The 21,047-nt window shown below is 39.1% G+C and overlaps 1 protein-coding gene across 4 annotated transcripts in view; it reads right to left on the reverse strand.

Annotated features, from left to right (window-relative positions):
* The window catches only part of LOC121890696, a 100,059-nt gene extending 86,504 nt beyond the window's left edge, over positions 1–13,555 (reverse strand). The window contains exons 1-7 of one of the 4 annotated variants that reach the window (XM_042403187.1): positions 13,102–13,554; positions 5,442–5,523; positions 5,213–5,353; positions 4,776–4,868; positions 4,579–4,668; positions 4,148–4,234; positions 1–1,357 (exon numbers count right to left, since the gene is read on the reverse strand). The exon at positions 1–1,357 is cut by the window's left edge and continues 617 nt beyond it. In XM_042403187.1, coding sequence (XP_042259121.1) covers positions 1,248–1,357; positions 4,148–4,234; positions 4,579–4,668; positions 4,776–4,868; positions 5,213–5,353; positions 5,442–5,523; positions 13,102–13,188 — 690 coding nt within the window. In that variant the 5' untranslated portion in view covers positions 13,189–13,554 and the 3' untranslated portion in view covers positions 1–1,247. The other 3 variants (XM_042403186.1, XM_042403184.1, XM_042403185.1) reach the window with 3 other exon arrangements.
* Positions 13,556–21,047: the final 7,492 nt, after the last annotated feature.

A 21,047-nucleotide genomic window follows, 5' to 3' on the forward strand; every position in this document is an offset into this window, starting at 1 on the left:
TGCACATCCCCAGTCACATAAGTCATTAAAGATGGCAAGCTAAAATTGATTGGGGTCCGAGGTGTCGCTGCCATGTTTCTTGGCCAAGTCATGGCAAGAATTTACAGCACTATGATGCTCTAATCTAACATCGCCATCATCTCCAAAGACAAAAATATTATATAATCTGATCTAAGGTGTTGATCTCCAGTGTAAAATTACTCATTTCAAATAAGATGAATGCAGTGCTTTGGATTTCTATTATTTCTGCCACTTAAAAGCAGTGTAGTCCTGACTGTTAGGTGAAATTAACATTCAATGACTGAAAGTTACTAAAGAAAATGTAATGCTTTAATGCAATAAACGTGCATTCCCATGGGATCCTTCTACAGAAATCCTGTCATGGTTTACAGTCTCTTAAACACATAATAGATTGTGATCAAGGTGCAAATTGAGCAACGCATTTCAGTTTATCAGCACTTTGAGCTGTCAAATTATATGCATGTGTGATATTTTATTATTCGTTTATAGGGGCCAATGCACATGAATCAAACATGACATTTTCAAAAACAATGTAAATGTGCCAGGGTTAGCTAAAAAACTCAATTGCAATAACAAGCCCAGCTATACACAAATACATTATTCATGGACCAAGTCCAATGATAATGGAAAATGCAAGAAACATCTTTAACTAATCAAAAGGAAAGCAAGATGGCATCTTTTAAGGAGTCACATGAGCATGACAAACATATAAATCCTAACCCCATCAGTTTTACTGACATTCTCAAAATTGCCATGTGCAATTAAGTGCAATCCTCTGTATAGCTTCATTGCTCCTATTATTCCAACATCACCACCTCTCAGTATGATTTTCCCACAGATGCTTATAATTGCCTGTGGTAGGTTTCATCCAGCACAGTCTAATGGGAAAGTTTAACAAGATAGTTTGTTCCCACTAAGTTTGCAACTTTGTTCCCATGAGCTTTATATGGATCTTTTTTTTTTTTTTTAGCAATTAGCTTACTTGAATAAAATCTAAAATAATTCAAGTGAGTACAGATACTCTGACATTAAACTCATCTCCACAGCTCATCAGAGGATCCTCCAGCCTCCTTTGTACACAACTCCCCATCTTCAGAGTCCGTCACAGTGCAGAGGGAACAGCACCGGTGGGAGACATTTCTGAAGTTAAACATTTCTTTGTATTTACTAGTTCAAAGACTGCCCACCAGCCCATTTTACTTGCCCTTGGGAGCCATTAGGGCAGGTCATCCGTCACTGTGGTTCACGGCTGCGTCTGCACAAGGGATCAAGCCCTCTGATCTGACTATCACTGCCCTCCAGCACAACAGAGACGGAAGTGACAAACTGACGCCACCTGTTCATAAGGTAGGTACAATCACACCTGGAAATGGATCTCAATGCTTTTGTATTTGCTGTCCAAATGGTACTGTTCGTAATTATGGATGAATTTTCCATAACAAAACATTAGGCAGTAGCAATAGCTTAACTTTATATATTAGGCCTTCAAAGTGCTCTCTAAACTAGGCTTGGGATAGCTTGTATCCATGAAATGAGAAAATTAGAAACTTTCTCGTAGAGCTAAACCAAATACATCATTGGAAAGGTCTGGACCTGGAGAGTGACATATGTCAGTATGAAGATTCTACATGGCTCCCTCTTTAAAATAACCACTGAGAGCAAGCTTTAAAAGGGATTATTTTATTTAATTTTACAAACTTCTGCAGATTGTTTCACCTGTGTGGAGCACAGTATTTAAAAGCCAGTTTCCCAATCTCAGTACTGAAGTAACTGAGGACCAAATAGTTGTGGGACCTAGTGCAGTGTGACATTGATCCATAGTTAGAAAGACATGAGATACCCAGGAAGTTTTCCAAGAAGTGCTTTGTAAATAAATAGAATGCAGTGCCTTTCTCTTCTCACTGCCAACGACTGCCACCCAACTTTCTCATATACTGTAAAATACAACGATCCATTCTAAAGTCATCCACAGTTATGAACCTTAGGGCGGAATGATAGACTGCATCGAGAGGTTTAAGACTAGAGGCAGGAGAGTGCTTATAAATTACATCACAATAGTACATAACAGATGAGAAGGTTGACTGAACAATTTTCTTTCTACAATTCTGGGAAATTCATTCCATACCTCTATAAAATAACAACAGACTTTCCAGAGTTTTTGAGTTCATTAAAAAGACCGTTAAAATCCTGTATTAAAACTTCAGACTGCTGCTTGGTGGTGTTGTTTGCACCAACATGAATTATATTGTGGACATATGAGTGTTTGCTGAGCAGAGATGGAATCTGCTGCAAAACATCGACAATTTTAGCACCAGGTAGGCAATGGGTCACTTCAGTTTTTAATTTCATATGTCTTATGATGGAATCCCCAACGATCAGTGATGTATGAGTGTGCAGTGGAGGCTTGCAGTGAGAAGTCACAACCCTGGGAGCGACTGTTTTCATCATCATTTTTCATTGTTGCTCAAGAACCACAGAGAGAGAAAAAGGAAGCATTAAACATTGCTACTTGTTAAAGCAGTTGTAGACACTGTACAATTACCTCTTATTCAGTTTTCTACCACATGACGTGTTAACCAACTGGTTCTGAGGGAGTGACAACCAGTTTCGGTCGGTGGCTGGAGGGATTGACCAAGCAGCCAGACAGTGCCACTGGAGCAGTGGGCACCTGTGCACGTTGAGGCAGTGGCTACGAGGATGAGGTGGGATGGGAGTCTCCTATAGGGGGTCCTGCTCATCCAGGATGTTGTACCAGTTGGTGAGCTGAAGTTCACATTGAGGAGAAGGAGGTGGGGGTGACATTTTCCCCTGCTATTCCTTAGTAGTATAGACCAAGGCTTGCAGTAGAGTTATGGATCTTCGAATTTGGCATGAATGCAAACTTAGCCAGTTTCTTTGGTTCAGCTCCCTGCTGTAGCCAGAGGTCCTTGGCATGGGGTTTGGCAGCAAGGATAGTGGAGTCCAGCTCAGCTTCAGCTGAGGCAGTAGTAGCGGTGCCCACTGCACCCAGGGATTCAAGAAACTTCATCATTCAAAGTTCTTCATCCCCAAGTTGGTAGATGGTTGGTACATAAAGCGTGTGTGCACAAGCACATCTGTCCAAGCAGTTTGTCAAGTGAAACACACACGCTTGTGCAGCCATGCACATGAGGATTTTTTTTTGCAGAAGTGGTCTTTGCAGCAAAATCTGTGTGTTTGGGAAGTACTGAGCATACGACTGGATACCAGAGACTTTGATTATACAGCATGATGACTATGAGCTTTTTAGCTGTTGTTTTGTAAAATAGTCAAATTACAGCCCCATTATTTCCCATTGGATCAGACAAGGCTGTTTTTGGAATAAGAGTTCACCATGAATACTAGGGAGTAAAGCCTTTTTTTTTGGAGGTTGAAGGCAGCACATGCTGATTACTTGATACAAAGATTACGTATTATGGGTGAAGTATTTAAGCATTCATATTACATCAGTTTCAATGTATTTTTGAAGCACAGTGGAAGCCTACAACAATCACTACTAGTACTACTAATTGATGATTGTAATTGTGTGTCTGGCATGACTTCACCTTAGCGCTTATCAAGAGCAGCATGTGTCAGTGAGTGATATTCACAGTAGCTAGACGTCATAGCTATGTCTTCGTACTCCCTGTGCTTGTACTGTTTCAAAGAGTACAAGCATCATAGGCGGCCTCACCTTGCCAACTGTGGTGGCCAGCTCCATGCCATGCTGTACCCCTCTGAGCCATGGCTGAAGAAATTAGTGTTGGTGTGTACTCTGTATTGTAGCCAAGATGATATGTCAAGCTAACTCAGCACTGAATCACATAGGACATAAAGCTGTGACTGCACTGCTCTGTGAGCTGAAACTTTAAGGTGTGTTGCAACTGTGGTTACACACAGCAGTCTGTATGTGCATGCCAAACAATGATTATGATGATGACTGATCAATAATTTAATGTGAAAATCGATTTTATAAAAATTCCAGAATGTGCATCCCTGGTAGAAAGTGATGTCAAAGCACTTTTCAATGCTATTAGTTTTCTCTCCTATGTGATGTGGTGTTGAATTACCATTTTAAGAGTGTCCTTTCTGAAATGCTCTGCACCTGCTACTCTTTGAAGGAACTTACCTTGTGGAGTTTGCATTATATTATTGTGGCCGGCCTCTGACTGGCTGCTCTGATCTTCACTTGGCCATGAAGAGTGCTGTGAGTTTTCTGAAAGAATTTTTAAGTTTAAAATAGGTTCAGCAATACACGAGACAGGATGTTAAACTCCTTGCACTGATAATTAGAACCCACACATAAAACCCAGTTCAACCACAAAACAACTTTACACATTCGTCACTAAATTTAAGGAGATGACATGAGACATGTGCTTCATGTGCTCCAGCATGTCCTGCCTTTATCATGGAGTTATTTGTCATATTTAATTATTTCTGTTTGCTCATTGTACAGTGTTACTTATTTTTGGTGGTAGCAAAGATTAAATCTATTGCAAACACTTCTGCAACTTTTTAATACAAACAGCTTTTCTGTTCTTACTGTTTCAGACAGCTTACCACGGGGCATGGATAGGGCATCATAGTTAGCCCTGTTTGGCCACCTGTCCTGACCTGCTTCAAGCCATGGTGCATCACTCTGAGCCACTGCTAAAAAATTACAGCTTTGGTAAGTATTCTGTATTGCAACCAACAGACATTAAAAGCTTGATTATGCAAGTTTCCTCTATGTAATTCTCTATACCTGCTATTGTTACCTTGAGTAATGTGAACACTATTATGGTTGACCTCTGTGGCCTCACTGGCAGGCACTGTTTGCAGCAGCAGAGTAATATTGGTGATAACATCTGCTGTAACAAAGTAGATTTCACAAATCAACATTAGGCTCGTGTGATGCAAAAGAGGGAGGAGGCGATGAGTGATGATTGCAATAAAACTGACAGGTGTGTCATACACATCTTAATTATTAATATTTACTGAAACATACAGGTGCTTGATTTGTTCACAGAATTCACATTACTGGTTAGTTGTGGTCTTACAGTAGGGGCTAAATGGAATAGGAAAAAAAAAATTACCCAGAATATTTGATTTAATATGGTTAGTACAGTATATCAAAAATCAAAAGGAACTATCCAAATTGTTCTATCACAGCATTTTTTGTTACTTCTTGTTGTTGTTTGCATCCGTCAGTTACCTCTCTGTTTGGTGCTGCATTGGCCCCTGACTTGTGGAGGTGGCAGTGGAGTTGGTGCTTGCAGCTGTGGTCTTTTAGCCTTTTTTGGAAAAGGTTCAGTGTCAAACAGCCTGTCTTTGGAGGATGAGTAGTGTGTTTTTTCTGCAACAGTGTCAAGTTTTATGAGAACATTCATATAGCAAGATAGATAATACACAATGTACAACTTTTCATACATAATGCTACGTACTTTGGTTTCTTTTTAAGGGGCTCTGAGTCGGAGTTGAGGTCCAAGGTGAAACAAGACTTTTTGAGAGTGGTGTCAAAAGAATCTGAGTAAAAAATGGTAATTAATCCCTATGATGTCTTCCAGGTTAATTGTGATTTTGATATACTAATCTGTTTATACTTTGACTTATACTAATTTATTGTCTCCTTGATTTGGAAATGATGACTGGATTGGATGACTTGCCACTGTCTATTTCCTACAATAGAGTAGGAAATTGTGTATGTCACAGTTTCCCGAAGAAATCAGTCCCAATCATATTGCCATTTGTAGCCTACCATTGGCTCCTGAGTTATGTATTTTAATGCAGCATTACAATAAATATTGTTCTTCTCATCTGTTTAAGATGAAAAAAATGGACCAAAGTCAGGACAGAACATTACATTTTAAAACTTAAAACATTTAATGGGTCCAGAAGTGATTTTGCTTTTGAAACAACCAATCTGAAGTTGTGGTGATTGTGTCTGAAGCCTAGTATATTTTTTGTCTTTGTAAACTAAGCTCCGAAACCACTGGGTAACCACCAATGACATACCCTTATTCCTACTATATAGAACAGTTGTATCATTTATTGGGCAATTATTTGTTGTGTAAAAGGGAATGGCAACAAATTGCCTCTCACATGGGACAAGGAATGGCTTCTGTTTTATTGGGTCTGACTTGCAGTAATTAATTGTGCTGGATAGACCATCTATCAAGTTGATACCAAATGTAGTGGAACAATGGGTACTCAAAAAAAGATTCCTGATGCATAAATGTGCTATATGCGATGTACACTTCATTCCCAACAGATATTATGTTCTTAACCCGTGCAACATGACCTTGAATATTAATGTAACTATGAGCCCCATCAAGTTTGATAGTGAATGTATTTGTCTTCAGGTCCCTGTACTGTGTGGCACTGTGATGATGGCAAAAGGGGGCTTGCAGTGAGGGGCTTTCTAAGCCAAAACTTTTCCACATGAAAACTGCATTTAGACCCCTCAGACAGTCCCTTCACAACTTGAGCTAATGGACATGTGGGCTTCCTAACAAGGTTGGCGCAATAAATGTTCAAATTTAAAAGCACGGAATGTGTCCAGAACACCATGATTTCTGACATCCTGTGCAAGATGCACATGATTTTGCAAGTTATATGACAGATGCTTAGCACCATCAAGCTCTCTGAAGTGCTTGACAAATAGAATGAGTACATCATTTAAGTAGTCATCAACCAGGGCTTTGCTGGACAAAATGTAGATGCCAATGAAAAGCAACAGGAAGTTTTGGTACACAGCAGAGCTTACAATGTCTCACATCATGACTGGACCAGTATACAATAAAAACTATCTCTGTTGCTTTCCACCGATTAATCTCTGCCACTGTCCTGGGTCTGCAGGCAAACTAAATGGGGATGGCATGACAAGCTTCCACAAGCCTCTGTGTGATTTATTTACTTGAAACGCAGATAGCCTACAAGTAAGGGGACCCTTGAGCCACAGGATGAGAAGGCAGTGCATGACACCCAAGCACAAGCGGTGCATATAATCCAGAGGAAATTCAGAAACCATTCCCTGTGAAGTGTTCTCCAGAGGGGAGTTCCCAAGGTGATGGTCGTCATCTTTTTTGTCACGGAAATCTTGATATGTCCTTACAGGCATATCAGTCCCTGGAAAAAATGTTGAAAATTCCACATACAGGTCCTCCTGTATGCAGTTCTCACACTTGTGATACCCTGAGTGACCTTTTACACCAGGCAGCAGCATCACACACCACTGCTGAGAGTTTCAGTTTAAGTTTAATCCCATCAAACTTAAAACCTCTGTCCAGGTCATTGATATCTGACACAAAATCTTCCAGGAACTCATCCAGATTGTTTAGCTTTTTTTGCACTACAAAAAAAAAAACAATTACAACAGGCTCATCTTGTGGAAGATTCTGGATAACACCAAGAATGGGCCAGAATTGTGTGGTGGAACTCTTAAATAGGGGCAGCCCATCAATGTTAACCCGAAGAGCCAAATGATTAAGAGAACTGACCATTAACAGGCACTTGTGTTTCTTTAACACCACTGAAATTGACTCCAAGACACCAAAATGGTAGTACTGGCCACCAGCTTTATCCTGAATACAAATCTTGTTGGACCACAAAGTACCAAACACTGTTCTGGCATCACTTTGTAAATTTGAATGGTGCTGTCCAGTGTCAGTGCCGCCTTCTGTGTCAGGGTCAGTTTCATGTGCATCAAAAAACTCTTCTGTCTCATAGATGTTTGGCACTCCATGTATGCAGAGCTGCTCGCGTCTTCATATTCCTCAGCATCACAGAGGTCAGTCATAAAATCCCCCTCTGCAACTGCAGCTCGAATTAATTGTGCATCAACCCTAGCTCTAGACTTCCATCTCAGTGTCCGGGAGGATTTTCTAATGCAAGCCATACTGCAGAGATAAACATAAATTCATAAAAAGTCTCAAAGATATTTCACTCTAAAAAAAACTGAAATTTTCATCATACCACATGTACCTTTTGTGTGTTCAAGGGAAGCAATGACAGAACCTAACAGAAAAAAAGAGAATCATTGCATTCCCAAGTGCATGTTTTTTTCTCATGTGTCTTCACACTTTGAAGTCAAGGCTCATTTATGTAAGTTAAGCATTTGACATTTTGGGGTGAGTTCAGTTTCATCCCTTCATACATTATGTCCACTACAGTGAAAAACATTTAAAAAAAATTAATAACCATCTATATTGGTGTTACCATGTCCTAACCACTTCTGGGTGAATTTACCTGAGACTGAGATTTGTCTACATTAGCCTATATGATCATTGTTTTTGTGTATCTCAGTGTGTTTTCCACCTGTGACATCATGAGCTCAAAATGGCAAAAGGAAAGGAAGAGTATAGATTAAGAGAATCAGACAGGTAAAACATTTTTTTAAATGAGATGTGAAGAATAGGTTTATCCAGATTCTGATGACATGATTAGCTTTTTGTTTGTGGCTGAAAATTCATGTGTCGTTTTGTCTATTGGGTTTTTATATGTATTCAGTCACTGATGTATTTTGTAATAAATGTGGTGTATATAGAGTAATGAATGTTGACTAATACCTCTTCAACCCATTTTGGCAAGCAATTTTTGTGAAAGTGGCACCAACTTGAGCGAGGTAATCATAGTTGGCTACAATTAACTGTTAGCTATTTAAAATGCGGTTAGCCACCAAGTCTAACTATGCTAGCTAAACATTGTCGTCCGCTAGCCGCCAGCATAGTGGTGTGATAGCTAGCTAGCGAGTCCATCAATTAATACATCAATTAGTAAAGCAAGATTGTCAGGGTAATGGGCTTTAACATTACTTGATAATCTAATGTTAAGGCATGGGATGATATGAAAATTTCATGTTAGGATTATCCTGGCCAAAATAATTGCAATTGATGATATTATCCCGATAATCATCAAAATATGCTTTTAAGTCTTAAAATGGCACTAAATATACTGGAATCACTTTACCTTAAATTTTGTTCAGAAATAAATATTTTTATTGCATCATAGGACACTTATAAGCATAATTTTTAGTGGATAAAACAAACTAGGACAGATTCAGACTCTTCACCGACACCCAGCAGGTAATCACAATGAGAGAAAAAAAATCCACTGATAAAAAGACCTTCCTATAAACCTGATATCCAAGCAGTCACATTCTGAGCCTTCAGCCATGGTGACAAATAACTGGAAAGATGCAGTCCTCCCCTTGTGACAAATGGCAATTCAAATAAGGAAATCAATAGGACTGTATGTTAGTGACCTAGACAGCTTTTTCAAGTCATTCATATGAGGGTATTCACGTTCATGTGAGGATATTCATGATTATACCGAAAATGGAAATTCACCAAGATTAAATTATCTTGAGTGTTTTTATCCCAATATAAGATAAAATCTTATATCCTCCTATCCCTACTAACGTTACTTAAAAGTTATGGTGTACTTAGTCCCCTGAAATACAATAGAAACATAACTGGCAAGTACCTCTTCTACCACTGCCAATACCAATATTCTCAGTCAGAGAGAGGCTGAAAATAAAGTAAGACCGTTTGCCTGGGTCCCCAAATCACTAAATCCGCCCATGGTTGGAGTGCTCCGCTGTGTTGTTACTAATGTTGTGTCTCCTGCAGTGGAGAGCAGCCTCTCTGCTGCACCGTTAGCTCCGGGGAAAGACATTGTCATCCAACATGCTAAGGGGGCACAGGTTTTTGAGGCAAAAGAGACTGAGCACCGAATTATTTTCTTCACCTCAGAGTTGGTTTAAGTTTTTTAATGCTGCAGTGTGTTTTTGTCAGCCTGTCTTGTTTGTTACTGCTGGAGTTCACTGCTCTGCTCTGTTAACATTAGTGTGAGTGAAAGTATTCACAATATACTTCATGTTTGTCTGGCAAAGTTATTTATTCATTACACCAAAATATGTTTGTTACCGCTGCCTTTTGTGAAGATGAACTAAAAGATGGATGTATTGACAAGATAACTAGCGTGCGCGCACTGTAGACTGTCCAGGTGCTGCATCGCTCTCACAGTAGAGTTTCACCTTTTTTGTTCTGTCAACATCACGTTATTAACTAACATTTAGAGAATCGATTTTTGACATTTGTGAGACTCATGTGAGCTGAAGGTCTGCTGGTCTGTGTGCATTATGAAAGACAACTACGCATTTGGGATTTTATCTACCTATGTGGGTATTAATGTACCTGAGCGGGCCGCCAAAGTAGAGCCTATGTATGGGAGACACTGATGTGGTTTCATTTCTTCTAAACATTATTACTAGATATTTGCTACCATGTGCCATTGTTATGGCCTAGCTTTTTTTCTCAATTGCTTTTTATTTATCACTATTTTTTAAAATGTTATTTCTCATTTATCTATATTTGAATTCTGCAGTAAGCATGTATATAAGTGTCACAATGGTAGTTTACCACTTTTACCTTTCTGACGGGCAGAGATGTGATTAAAATTATGTGCAGCCTAGTCTGAAAACTGTCTGTAAACCATGAGATAATGAATATAATTTAAATCACATGATAAGGATTTTTTTCCAGATTTGTATTAATATATATTACAATTAAATCATTACCAGCAAGGGAATGTTTATAACTGTATGTATGTATATGGTTTATAGGATTGATTCAAATAGTGCCATTTAAAAATAGAGATAATTAGCAATTTAGGACATGAGTCTGATATTGACATATCAGTGTTTCCTTAATTGTATGATTTGAAATTTTCTCCTGGATAAATGATTAAATTTAGAAATTGATGTGACAAAGACTTGTACTGTGTAATTTTATTATGCAAATGATTGGAAGAGCGGTCAAGCAATGTGGTGACTACAAGAGAAGACTTGTAAGTTTATTGAATGAAATATGTTAAGTCAAATTAAGACCTTGTAACGTGCTGCTGTCAGACGTGGTTGTAAATCTAATAAGCAAAAGTAGCTAGAGAATGGTTGGAATGTGACTGCAATGCTTACATTAAAAAAAAAAGCAAATACACACCTGGGGTGTTGAGGTATATGTCAGATCGGTGAAGTAGATTTGAGCAAAATGTCACAGCATACTCCCAAGTTCAAACGACAAAAGACTTTAGGATAACAAACACATCAGCAGCAAGCTACTTGCATTCACCATGATATATGGCTGCAGAAACATTTATTTTCTATCTGTTGGCATCTGAGCTTGAAGTGTGCAGCGACATTTGGATTTCAATACTGAGTTAATACAAGGACAAAAGTAGGCCTACATTTACAGTCATAGCGTAACTACTGATAATCTGTTATTATACTGATAATTATAATTTGATAAGTACAGCAGAAAAAATTAAGTCTCCTGTTGTGGTTAGATTAAATGGCATTTTTGAGGTTTCTTCACAAAAAGGGCGAACACCAGACTTGTTGAAAGTAGGGATGGATTTTTTGCCGATATCTGATATGCCGATATTTTCCATCTCATCTTTGCCAATACCATTATATGTACACATTTTTTTTCCACCTGGCAAAGGAGACTATTGCACATGCAATCACAGATTGTTCTAAGTATGATAAATCAAGACAATATTTGAAGGAAGAACATAGGAAGACTGGAGTTCAGGAGCTCAGCATTAAAATTTTAATGAACCTGCCAAGTGGGTGGAGCAGTAGTTTTCTTTGAGTTTATTAGACAGACAGGATTAATGTGTAGGATTTAATCTCTGGCCCACACACTGAGGCAGAAGATGGTGACAATGCACCTGAAACGCTGTTTGCCAACTGCTATTATAAACCGAAAGGAGAAGAAAGGTTTTTCAAACAGAGTGGTAAATCCTGTCAGCTGAGGTGTTTCCTATCAGTGCAACAGAACACAGCAGCTCCTCCCCATGGATTGTTTCACCCTGACAGTCCCGGTGTGTCCTCCACAGGCTCCACTTCACTCAGCTACCTGACAGACCCGTTGCTTCCTACTTTAACCTGAATAACAGACTGGGGCTCAGTGCTCTGGCTGGATCCACACGGAGAACCAGGGCTAACTAGGAGGCTAGCGGGGCGTTAGCTGCAGCAAGGCTAGAGAGAAGCACAGCCAGCTAGCTTTCACTAGCCTTCCAGCTAGCCCTGGCTCTCCATGTGGATCCAACCAGAGCGCCGAGCCCCGGTTTGTTATTCGGGTTAAAGTGGGAAGAAGCAGAGAGTCAGTCAGACAGCTGAGTGAAGTGGAGCCTGCGAAGGAAGCACCGGGACTGTCAGGGAGAAACAGTCCACGGAGGGAAGCACAGCCAGGCAGCGAAGGCAACAAATCGGCTTGTCATATCGGTAGAAATGTTTGTTTTGGTCCGATGCCAATTATTCATTTTAAAGCCATTATCAGCTGATATTATCGTGCATCCCTAGTTTAAAGTGAATGTGACATACAGACCTAAACATGCCATCATGGTCATAACTTTTCATTTTGTAACGTATATGAACACACTGCACAACTTTGAGAGTCGAAAAATAAACAAGCAGAATGCAGAGAAATGTTTTGCAAAATGGAAATGATCCATTCCAAGATTGAACTGAAATTACATCACTGCGACGTGTAGGTTTCAATCACACAATAATATATTCAGACGCTCAACAGACAATGCTTCAAAATGAAACGCGATCAACTGTAGATGTCGCGATCATGTGCAGACATCACAGCGACGTATGTGCGCTCACTGAGTTTAAACCTTAATTCACCTCAGCCAAAATGAACCACATTAAAAAGGTAAACATGACACAACTTAAAATGTTTACTCAACCAAAATTGGTTGAGTAAACATTAAAAAAGAAATTAATAAAGAAAATAAGATATTTTGCCTGTCCAGTTACCCTTTAAAGGCACATTTCAAGTAATACAAACAACACAAATACACCTTTCTCCCCCTTGGGACTGGTATAACCACTGGACCTCAGAGACACAGACTGGTTATTTATCCAAATACTGAAAAGCAGGCAGCTTTAAAATGTATTTTTAAGACGACATAAGTAAACAAAACAAATAAGCCAGCAATTCAGTCAAAATACTGTGCGTTGGGCCACATATAAAATCACAGCTGCTTATTGTGACCATCCAACAGAATAGAGTTACTAACTTACTACTCACCCACCCGGGTCTCTCTGTCTTTTGCAGCTGAACTGGCGGGCTCATTCACAAACAGTTCTGTGGCAACTGACGAGGAAAGTTCATCTTCCATTGTAGCCAGTGGAGCAGCCGAGCTTTACCTGGTCACCCAGTGGCGCTGTTTGGTTTCCCGTCGTCTGTTTTGGATCCCACGATATCCACATGGGCGCTAGATAAGCGTTAGCGCCACCGCTAGCACAGCTAGCAGAAGTCCAATGTTCGGTATTAGCTTAGCTGATAAACTCGACACAGTAAACTCGAAACACGACTGTTGAACTTAGACTAGCCGTGAAGCCAACTCTGTATTCACAACGTTAATGATACTTTTCTCAAGACTGGTTGACCGCAACAGGTTCTTCTGGACACATTAATCCTGCATGTTTGTTGCTAATTGCTCTCACACACACACCTGCTGTTGTTGTCCCGCCCCCCAGCCAATCAGTATCTGAAGGAACTTGACGTAGGTTCCTAGCATAATAGTTTTTAACACTTCACCACCAATGGACGTATATGACAACCTGTACTCTCCAAACAAACTAATGCTGCGTTCATCTGAAACTTATAGATCTGCTCATAAAGAGATACAGTCATTAATAACATTGCTTTATATCTCAAACAGTTTTTTTTGTGATTATTGTGGTCAAAAATGCTTGATTTTGCCGTGGCTTTTCTTAGAAATTGCATACAATCATGTGTCATAATGTTTTTTCTACTCTTTTTGTGGTAAAATTGCAGGAAATGGGAAAAATTGCAAGCAAAGGAAAATAATGTGATTTATTTAAACTACTACCAATGAAGAGTCCTATGTAATCACTTCCTTTGATAAAAAGCATACTGCATATCACAGAAACAACTATATTTCAGTGATTTTTAAAAAAAATTTCTGAATATGAGAACCATAGGCTCAAAGTTATATAAAAAAGAAAATATTGTACTTGAGTTCCATTTATAAGTCTTTATTAAATAAACTTTCACCTCAATATTAGCACCAAATAAAATCAGTCGATAATGCCATTAAAATAAGTCCATTAACGCCTGAATCCTTGCTGAATGCCCGGTCTGTTGCTTTGTACATTTCATGCGGAAAAGTTGCGGTAATTTAGCAAAATTGCAAGCTCTCGCAAATATTGCAGAGATTTCTTGAATTTGCGTGGGACTGAATAAAGAAAATACCGAGGGATAATGAACAAAGTCCATTACTGAAAAGGAGAGGATTCTACTGGCATCGCAAATATGTAGGAGAAAACTAAAGCAGGCCAAGCTGCGGTCATAGTTTTCATGTGATATTTCTATAGGCCTAAAATATCTAAAATGCCTTCAGCTAAATTCTGTTCACTTCTCTTTGGGTCTTTTATGATTTTGGTTGTCTTGGTTGTGTCATTCATGACCCTGGTCTGTAACTGGTCTTGTACCATATATTTTTTATCCTTTTTGGTTATCCACTAATAACTGGATTGCATTGTTTTCAAACACCAAAGAGATTAATCTTATATTTAAATACAGCCAAGGATGGGATCCACCCTAAAATTATGATTCATTTAGATTAATTGTTCTAGATAGTTATCCATCCATAGATTCAATTTTAATGCATTCTCTCCAGCACCATACAAAAAAGTTGGAAAAGATACCTTGCCATCTTCAACACTGAATCTGAAATTTACACCTGCACTTTTAAAGGTCACAGACTGAGATGTAAGAAATGATTTATAGGAATAATCAAATCGGCTGAGAGCTAACAAGTAATAAGGTGAGTCAGTGCTAAATCAAGACTGGCATAAAAACAAATAAACAAAAAAAGCAGAACTGTGAGGGAGCTAACGAGAGCTGACTGAAGGTAAAAAAAAGTCATTTCTGAGGAGAAAGTGATGTATTGTTGCATCGCTGTGCTCGCTGCTGCGGCCGTGCCTGCAGCAGGCCCTCAGAGAGCCGCAGGTCCACCGTCACCTGATTATTTTTCACCTTGTTTACGGCTGCACTCCCTTCATGGCACTGCCTCCATCTCCCTCCCTGCATGGACCTGTCTCATTACGTCCATCTCAACAAGTCACTCAGCCGAGAGAGAGAGAGAGAGAGAGAGAGAGAGAGAGAGAGAGAGAGAGAGAGAGAGAGAGAGAGAGAGAGAGAGAGAGAGAGAGAGAGAAAGAGAGAGAGAGAGACCGTATGAAAGGGAGGGATGGGAAGGGGACAGGTAATACAAGGATAGGTGTGGAAAGACAATTAGAAAGAAATGAATATAGTGGAAGAACATTGTCTAAATCCATCCTGACAAGAGACGAGAAAGTGTTTAGTGTGGAAATCACTTTGAGCGTGTAAATTTATCTGAAGCAGGACGGGCAGGGAAGGACAAAGTAACACCTTACATAAAGCACGGCTCTACTTTATAGGAGGAATTAGGTCTCGGAGAGGAGTAAACAGTTGTTACAGGGCACGTCCATAAGCAGAGAGTCCTACAGCACTTTTTGAATCTCATTAGTATTTCCTCCTTCACTGTCAGTCACAGCCAAGGTATGAGCTGACGTGTAATCTTGGGAGAATAAATGTGTGTCACACTTATTTTCCAGGGAAATTGTCGTGTTTGGAATGTGGCACGCTCAGACTTTCAAACAGGATCAATACAGTTCTGGAAAAAAAAAAAGAACAAACTAATCTTTTCTACTGATCTTTGCCTTTCAGAGAAGCTGGTCAAATCAACTCAGCGCTCATTTTAGCAGTGGAGTGGTTCAGAAGCCAAGCCAGACAGGTCATCTGAAGAAAAATGATACAAAAAGGGACAATGTGTCATTTTACCAGCAAAGTTAAAAATTAGTAAACTTTATAATGGCATGTTATACATGACATACACACGTTTCTTATCTTATTAACATGTAAAAATATATATAGTACTACAAGATTATACTCTTCGAATCTTAGAGCACTGTTTCACTCAACTTGAGAAAAATGTAATCAAAATGACAGTAATAGCCATTTTGGAAAGTGAGGGAGTTAGTCTAAACTGTCCTCTCGGCCTTTTGAAGTTGTAAAGACAACATCCAACAATATTCAAATATGAATAAAATGTTACAACTACAAAAATAAGACCCTAGTTGTAAAGTATAATTTTATTTAAATTCCACTGGGTAAATTCCCTGCATCAGATACTTACAGCTCAGCTTTTGAAAGCAGTCTGTGTGTCTTTTTGTGGTGGTCATATCATCATACTGTACGTAAATAATTAGACAGTGTCATAACATATGATTGAGTGTCTGACCTGCAGCCCTTCATATCACCTCTGAGTAACAGCAATGCATGAAATGGCCAAATAAGCAAATTCTTTTTACAGCTTGGGTAAAGTCCAAGTGCAGCCAATGGGAGTTTGAGTCTATTGACAAATGGGGAAAACCATTAAGATGTAAAATGCAAAATGTCTAAGGTGCGAAAGTGTTTTCTGGCAGAACACCCCAGGGTGCACAGTTGACTTTACACAAATTTCTATTTTCCACATACACTGGCACATTTGGAACATATTCTCAGCAATGTAGCACTACAGTATATAAACCAGAGGCACAAAATACTGGAGTTTCCTGGTCCAGTTTTGACCTTTATCATTGAGTGTTCATTATAAAATAACACCTGGAGAGCAATGAACAATGAGCGATGATGATCACAGATGGCATTTGTGAAACAATGAGGTGGAGGTCTGTGTTTATAAAAGTAATAAAACTGCAACATCTTGGTCATGTCATTGGATATAGATGCAGGTTGAGACATCCAAACTCTGACAATTTTTCCTCCCTTCAGTGAGCCTCGCATGCTTCATGTTGACATTGTACTGGATGAAGCCGTGCATCGGCTGCTGTCTCTGGGCCTGCGGCTCATCGATCTGTCCCTTAAGTCCCTCAGAGACCTACGTTCACCGCCGCCGTGGCTGCGATTAGCTCGTCACTCTCCACATTTCTGGAGCAGAACTAATCAGGCTGGAGAAGAGACTTGCCCCACTGCTATCCATGCGTGACTTGTCTTACCAATGTATGCGAAAGGCGAACAGAAACAGAATTGGATTTTATTTCCAGAATCTCTCTGGTGTGCTGATGGGAAGGCGATCTGTTGCGCCGTTAGAGACACACAGAGTTCATCTGTCTTCTGTGTAATTGATCAGCAAGAGGGATTAAGTGTATCAAGATGTAATTATATAGCAATTAACAGGTTTAGACTGATGTATTAGTCTATTAGATACTGATTGTCAGCCAGTAATGTTGTCTGATGTGATGGAGAAAACAGTCTGGTCTTCTTCCTTTGATTTTTTGTTAATGAACTGAAATTAAAATATATATACAAAAAAGAATAAGTTACTTTTTTTTGCCTTGATAACACCCCCTGGAGGAAATGTAGGGGGATTTTTTGGTTCTGATTGACATTATCAATACTGGTTATTGATTGGTGCATTAATCAAGTTCATACTATCATTTCAATTCTAACAGCCACACAAGCAGCTGTGGGGCTGATGTTGTTAACCATCCCATCTAGTGACTTGAGTACTCCCTACATTACTCTGTGATTCCAGGGTTAGGGTTAGGGTTGTGAAAAAGGGAAATATGTGTGCAATAATTGCAGTATCACTATAGTTGATATTTTCTAATACAAAAATGAAGATAATTCACATTTTAGTTTGGCTTTAATTTCACACAACCTGGAAATATATCACTCCCTGAACTGGTTGCATCACTGTCGTGTTACATGCATCCGAGCACACATTTGTATGGAAACACTGATTTCTGCTTGAAGTGATTGCATTTTGAAGTGCTTTATATACATATACATATGAGTCACACTAACACTGAACCGTATGGGAGCAACACGGGACACGACGCAGCTCTGCACGGTCAAATTAAAAATTCAGCTCCAGGATAAAAGTTTCTCACTTACATGCTTGGCCCCAAATCACTTTATTCTATGCAAACAATTTTCTTTTGAAATTAATTCAGCGCTGCATATTTGCCTGCATAAAATATTAACATTATTTTAATATTTTAGCGCAAATAATGAGGGCTCTTGACCTCTGTATTTAAATTTAATCATTACATGCAGAATTTATTAGCTGCATTTTCCCTTGTCTGTCTAGGAAATTTTCCCAGTAATTTTCCCAAGAAGCAGAAAGTGATGAAGAGCCTGTCTCTCCATAATATATGAACACAACTGAAAATCATCAGGCAAAAAGGGTCATGAAGTATCCACTCTGAGAAAAAAAAAATCCATCCACTAAATGAGGAAGCCTCTCTGAAACTGACTGATGAATCTGATTAATTACTGAGAATCAAACCAAATATTTTGCCATTGGACTCCTTAGCAACAAAGGTGGAAACCGTGAGACTGTGATAAAGGTAAACAAGGCCAAGCATGAAGCGTCTGACAGCTCCATCACGGAGTAACGTCGCATGCACAAGCTGAAGGTCGACCGCATCGTAATTGCTGCCTCCCTCCTCCCATTTGTCTAAACCAGGGCGTTTGCATTAAGAAATCATCTGCAGGTGAAAAGGCATTTGGCTGCCTGTCATCCTCAGTCACCTTCATCCCTGCCAATATCAGCACAGAGTCATGACAGGAGGCCACAGGTAGAGCTGCAGCTCTCATCATCAACCAGAGATACAATCCACCTCAAATAAGAATCACATATTCATTCTATATATTCATATATACTGAGTGAAATCGCATTACATTAATGATAACTTTCCAGTGCAACAGGATTGTAGAGCTAAATTGGCCACCACTGAAAAATGTGCATGCATGTATATATTATAGTCTCTAATTTCGCATGTAGGCTACAGTGTATCTTGTTACAAACAAATGTGGTGATTGTATTATGTAATATCTATAATTCCCATATTTAAAATTACACACAGGTCATATTTATGTAAAGGGTTAGGTCATCCAGTTTGCAAAACAACATATCTCACTAATGTCTAGTGATATATAAGCATTCAAATAAGATTTTTTGGTTTGGTTTTCATTTAAATGATGTTCTAGTAAAGAAATAGTCCCTATGAAAATTGCTCACTGAATAGCTGTGAATCTTTTTCTGACAAAACATGCTGTAGATTTTTTTTGAAGTAATTTTAAAGTTATTTTTTCACTGTGAGCCCCACAAAAAAATTCTATTCACCTCAGTTATATTGAGGTGGACGCATAACACTCAGAGGTGGACCAAAATTACACATGACAAATACCACATGAGGTATGTGAGAAAATATATATTTTTTGTAATTTGGATGAACTGACCCTTTAATCCCTGAGAACAATTACTGAAATTGCTTATTTCTACTGCTCCCCTCTATTTTTGCACACTGCAACACAAAGTGAGCACAAAATTGAAAATGAAATTCCATTAAGTTTAAGAGTCCATTTTAATTTGAGAATTGATTTGTGTCAGCATAAAGGACACACACAACAGAAGTAGCTGAAAAGATTGGTCCAGTAATCGATTAGTAGATTGACAGAAAATTAATTGGCAACTGTTTTGATAATCAAATAATTGCTTCAACCACTTTTTCAGACGTCCACTGGTTCCAGCTTCTCAAATGTGCGGATTTTCTGCTTTCACTGTTTGATATCATTGCAAACTGAATTTCTCTGGGTTTTGGACTGTCAGTTGAACAAAACAAGCAATTTGAAGATGTCAACTTGGGCTTTGGGGAATTGTACACTGTACTTTTTTTTTCTACACACCTTATAAACTAGACTATTAATGGGGAAAATATATACATACAGTATACTATGTCAGAAATTATCATGTTAAAGGTGAAGGCATATTATTTTCTCAAAGTGGTTTTAGATTCAATTCTAAATGAGGAAAGAAAATTTAGAACATGAGGTAAGATGCAGGTTTTCACTCGGGTGACACAGTGAGGAAAATACTTCTGGGCAACAGGCCCTCCGGTCCACTCACCAGACTGATGCTCAAAGCGTCATATAGCACCACGGGAGGGTTAATATTGGAGGAAAGGACAGCTGGAGCAGTTGCTCTGGGCGTCTTACAATGAGGCACATGGCTTTACATTGGAGTTAGCTGAAAGCTAGGTGCATCTCATACAGACGCTAAAGGGCACCTTGTACATCAGTATCAGACGCTGAGGGGCATGACAAAGCCATTGGTATTTGACACCCTGGGAACAACAGCAGGTTGGAGTAGTTAAGAACTGAACTTGGTGTCGGCTTTGTGTTCAGCTCTATATTGTTTTAAACAGTGGTGTAACTGGTTGGCTGTGTGTTCCTCATCTGGCATCTTTAACTTGCTGCCTCAAGGTTGCAGAGGTCCAGAATTTGCAACTCTGTCATCTTTTGTCTTTTGCTGCCAAATGGAAAGGCTAACTGGTACATTACCGAACTGACTTTTTGAAACAGTGACAGCAAAAAAAATGCTGCCACCTTCTCACTAATTGCTCTCTTGCTCTTCTTTACCATGATGAATAACTGAGCAATTAGCAGCAGTTACAGACACATTTTTCTGTCTGTAAATTAGCTAGACATATGATTTTATTGAACTTGTTAAAGCGAGAATGCAATCAGGTGAAAACATGAGGAACAAGTAAATTATCCAGTGTTTACATGCTTTTTTCCAATCCTTGGATTATGGGATCATATCAGAAAAATAAAGCAAAACTAATCAGCCAACAGGAGATTTTAAGAGAGAATAATTGGTGCCAATGTGCCAGGTTCCCTCTCTAGTTTCTGCTCACAGTTGGAGATGCTTTACACTACTGTATGAGCGCTTGTTCTCCTCCATCAAAAAAAAGCCATTTGCTGCTGTTAACAGTCTTGTACAGTATGAAAAACAGCTTCTGAAGAATGAGATAATCCATCACGATAAACAAGAAGAAAGCATAATGTTACTCTGTGCTTGGTATCAATCACCTGACACCCGCATAAAGAAATGGAAGCAGGTAATTTCAAGCAAGGTTT

The sequence above is a fragment of the Thunnus maccoyii genome, chromosome 23 (assembly GCF_910596095.1).
Source record: "Thunnus maccoyii chromosome 23, fThuMac1.1, whole genome shotgun sequence".
Classification (NCBI taxonomy): domain Eukaryota; kingdom Metazoa; phylum Chordata; class Actinopteri; order Scombriformes; family Scombridae; genus Thunnus; species Thunnus maccoyii.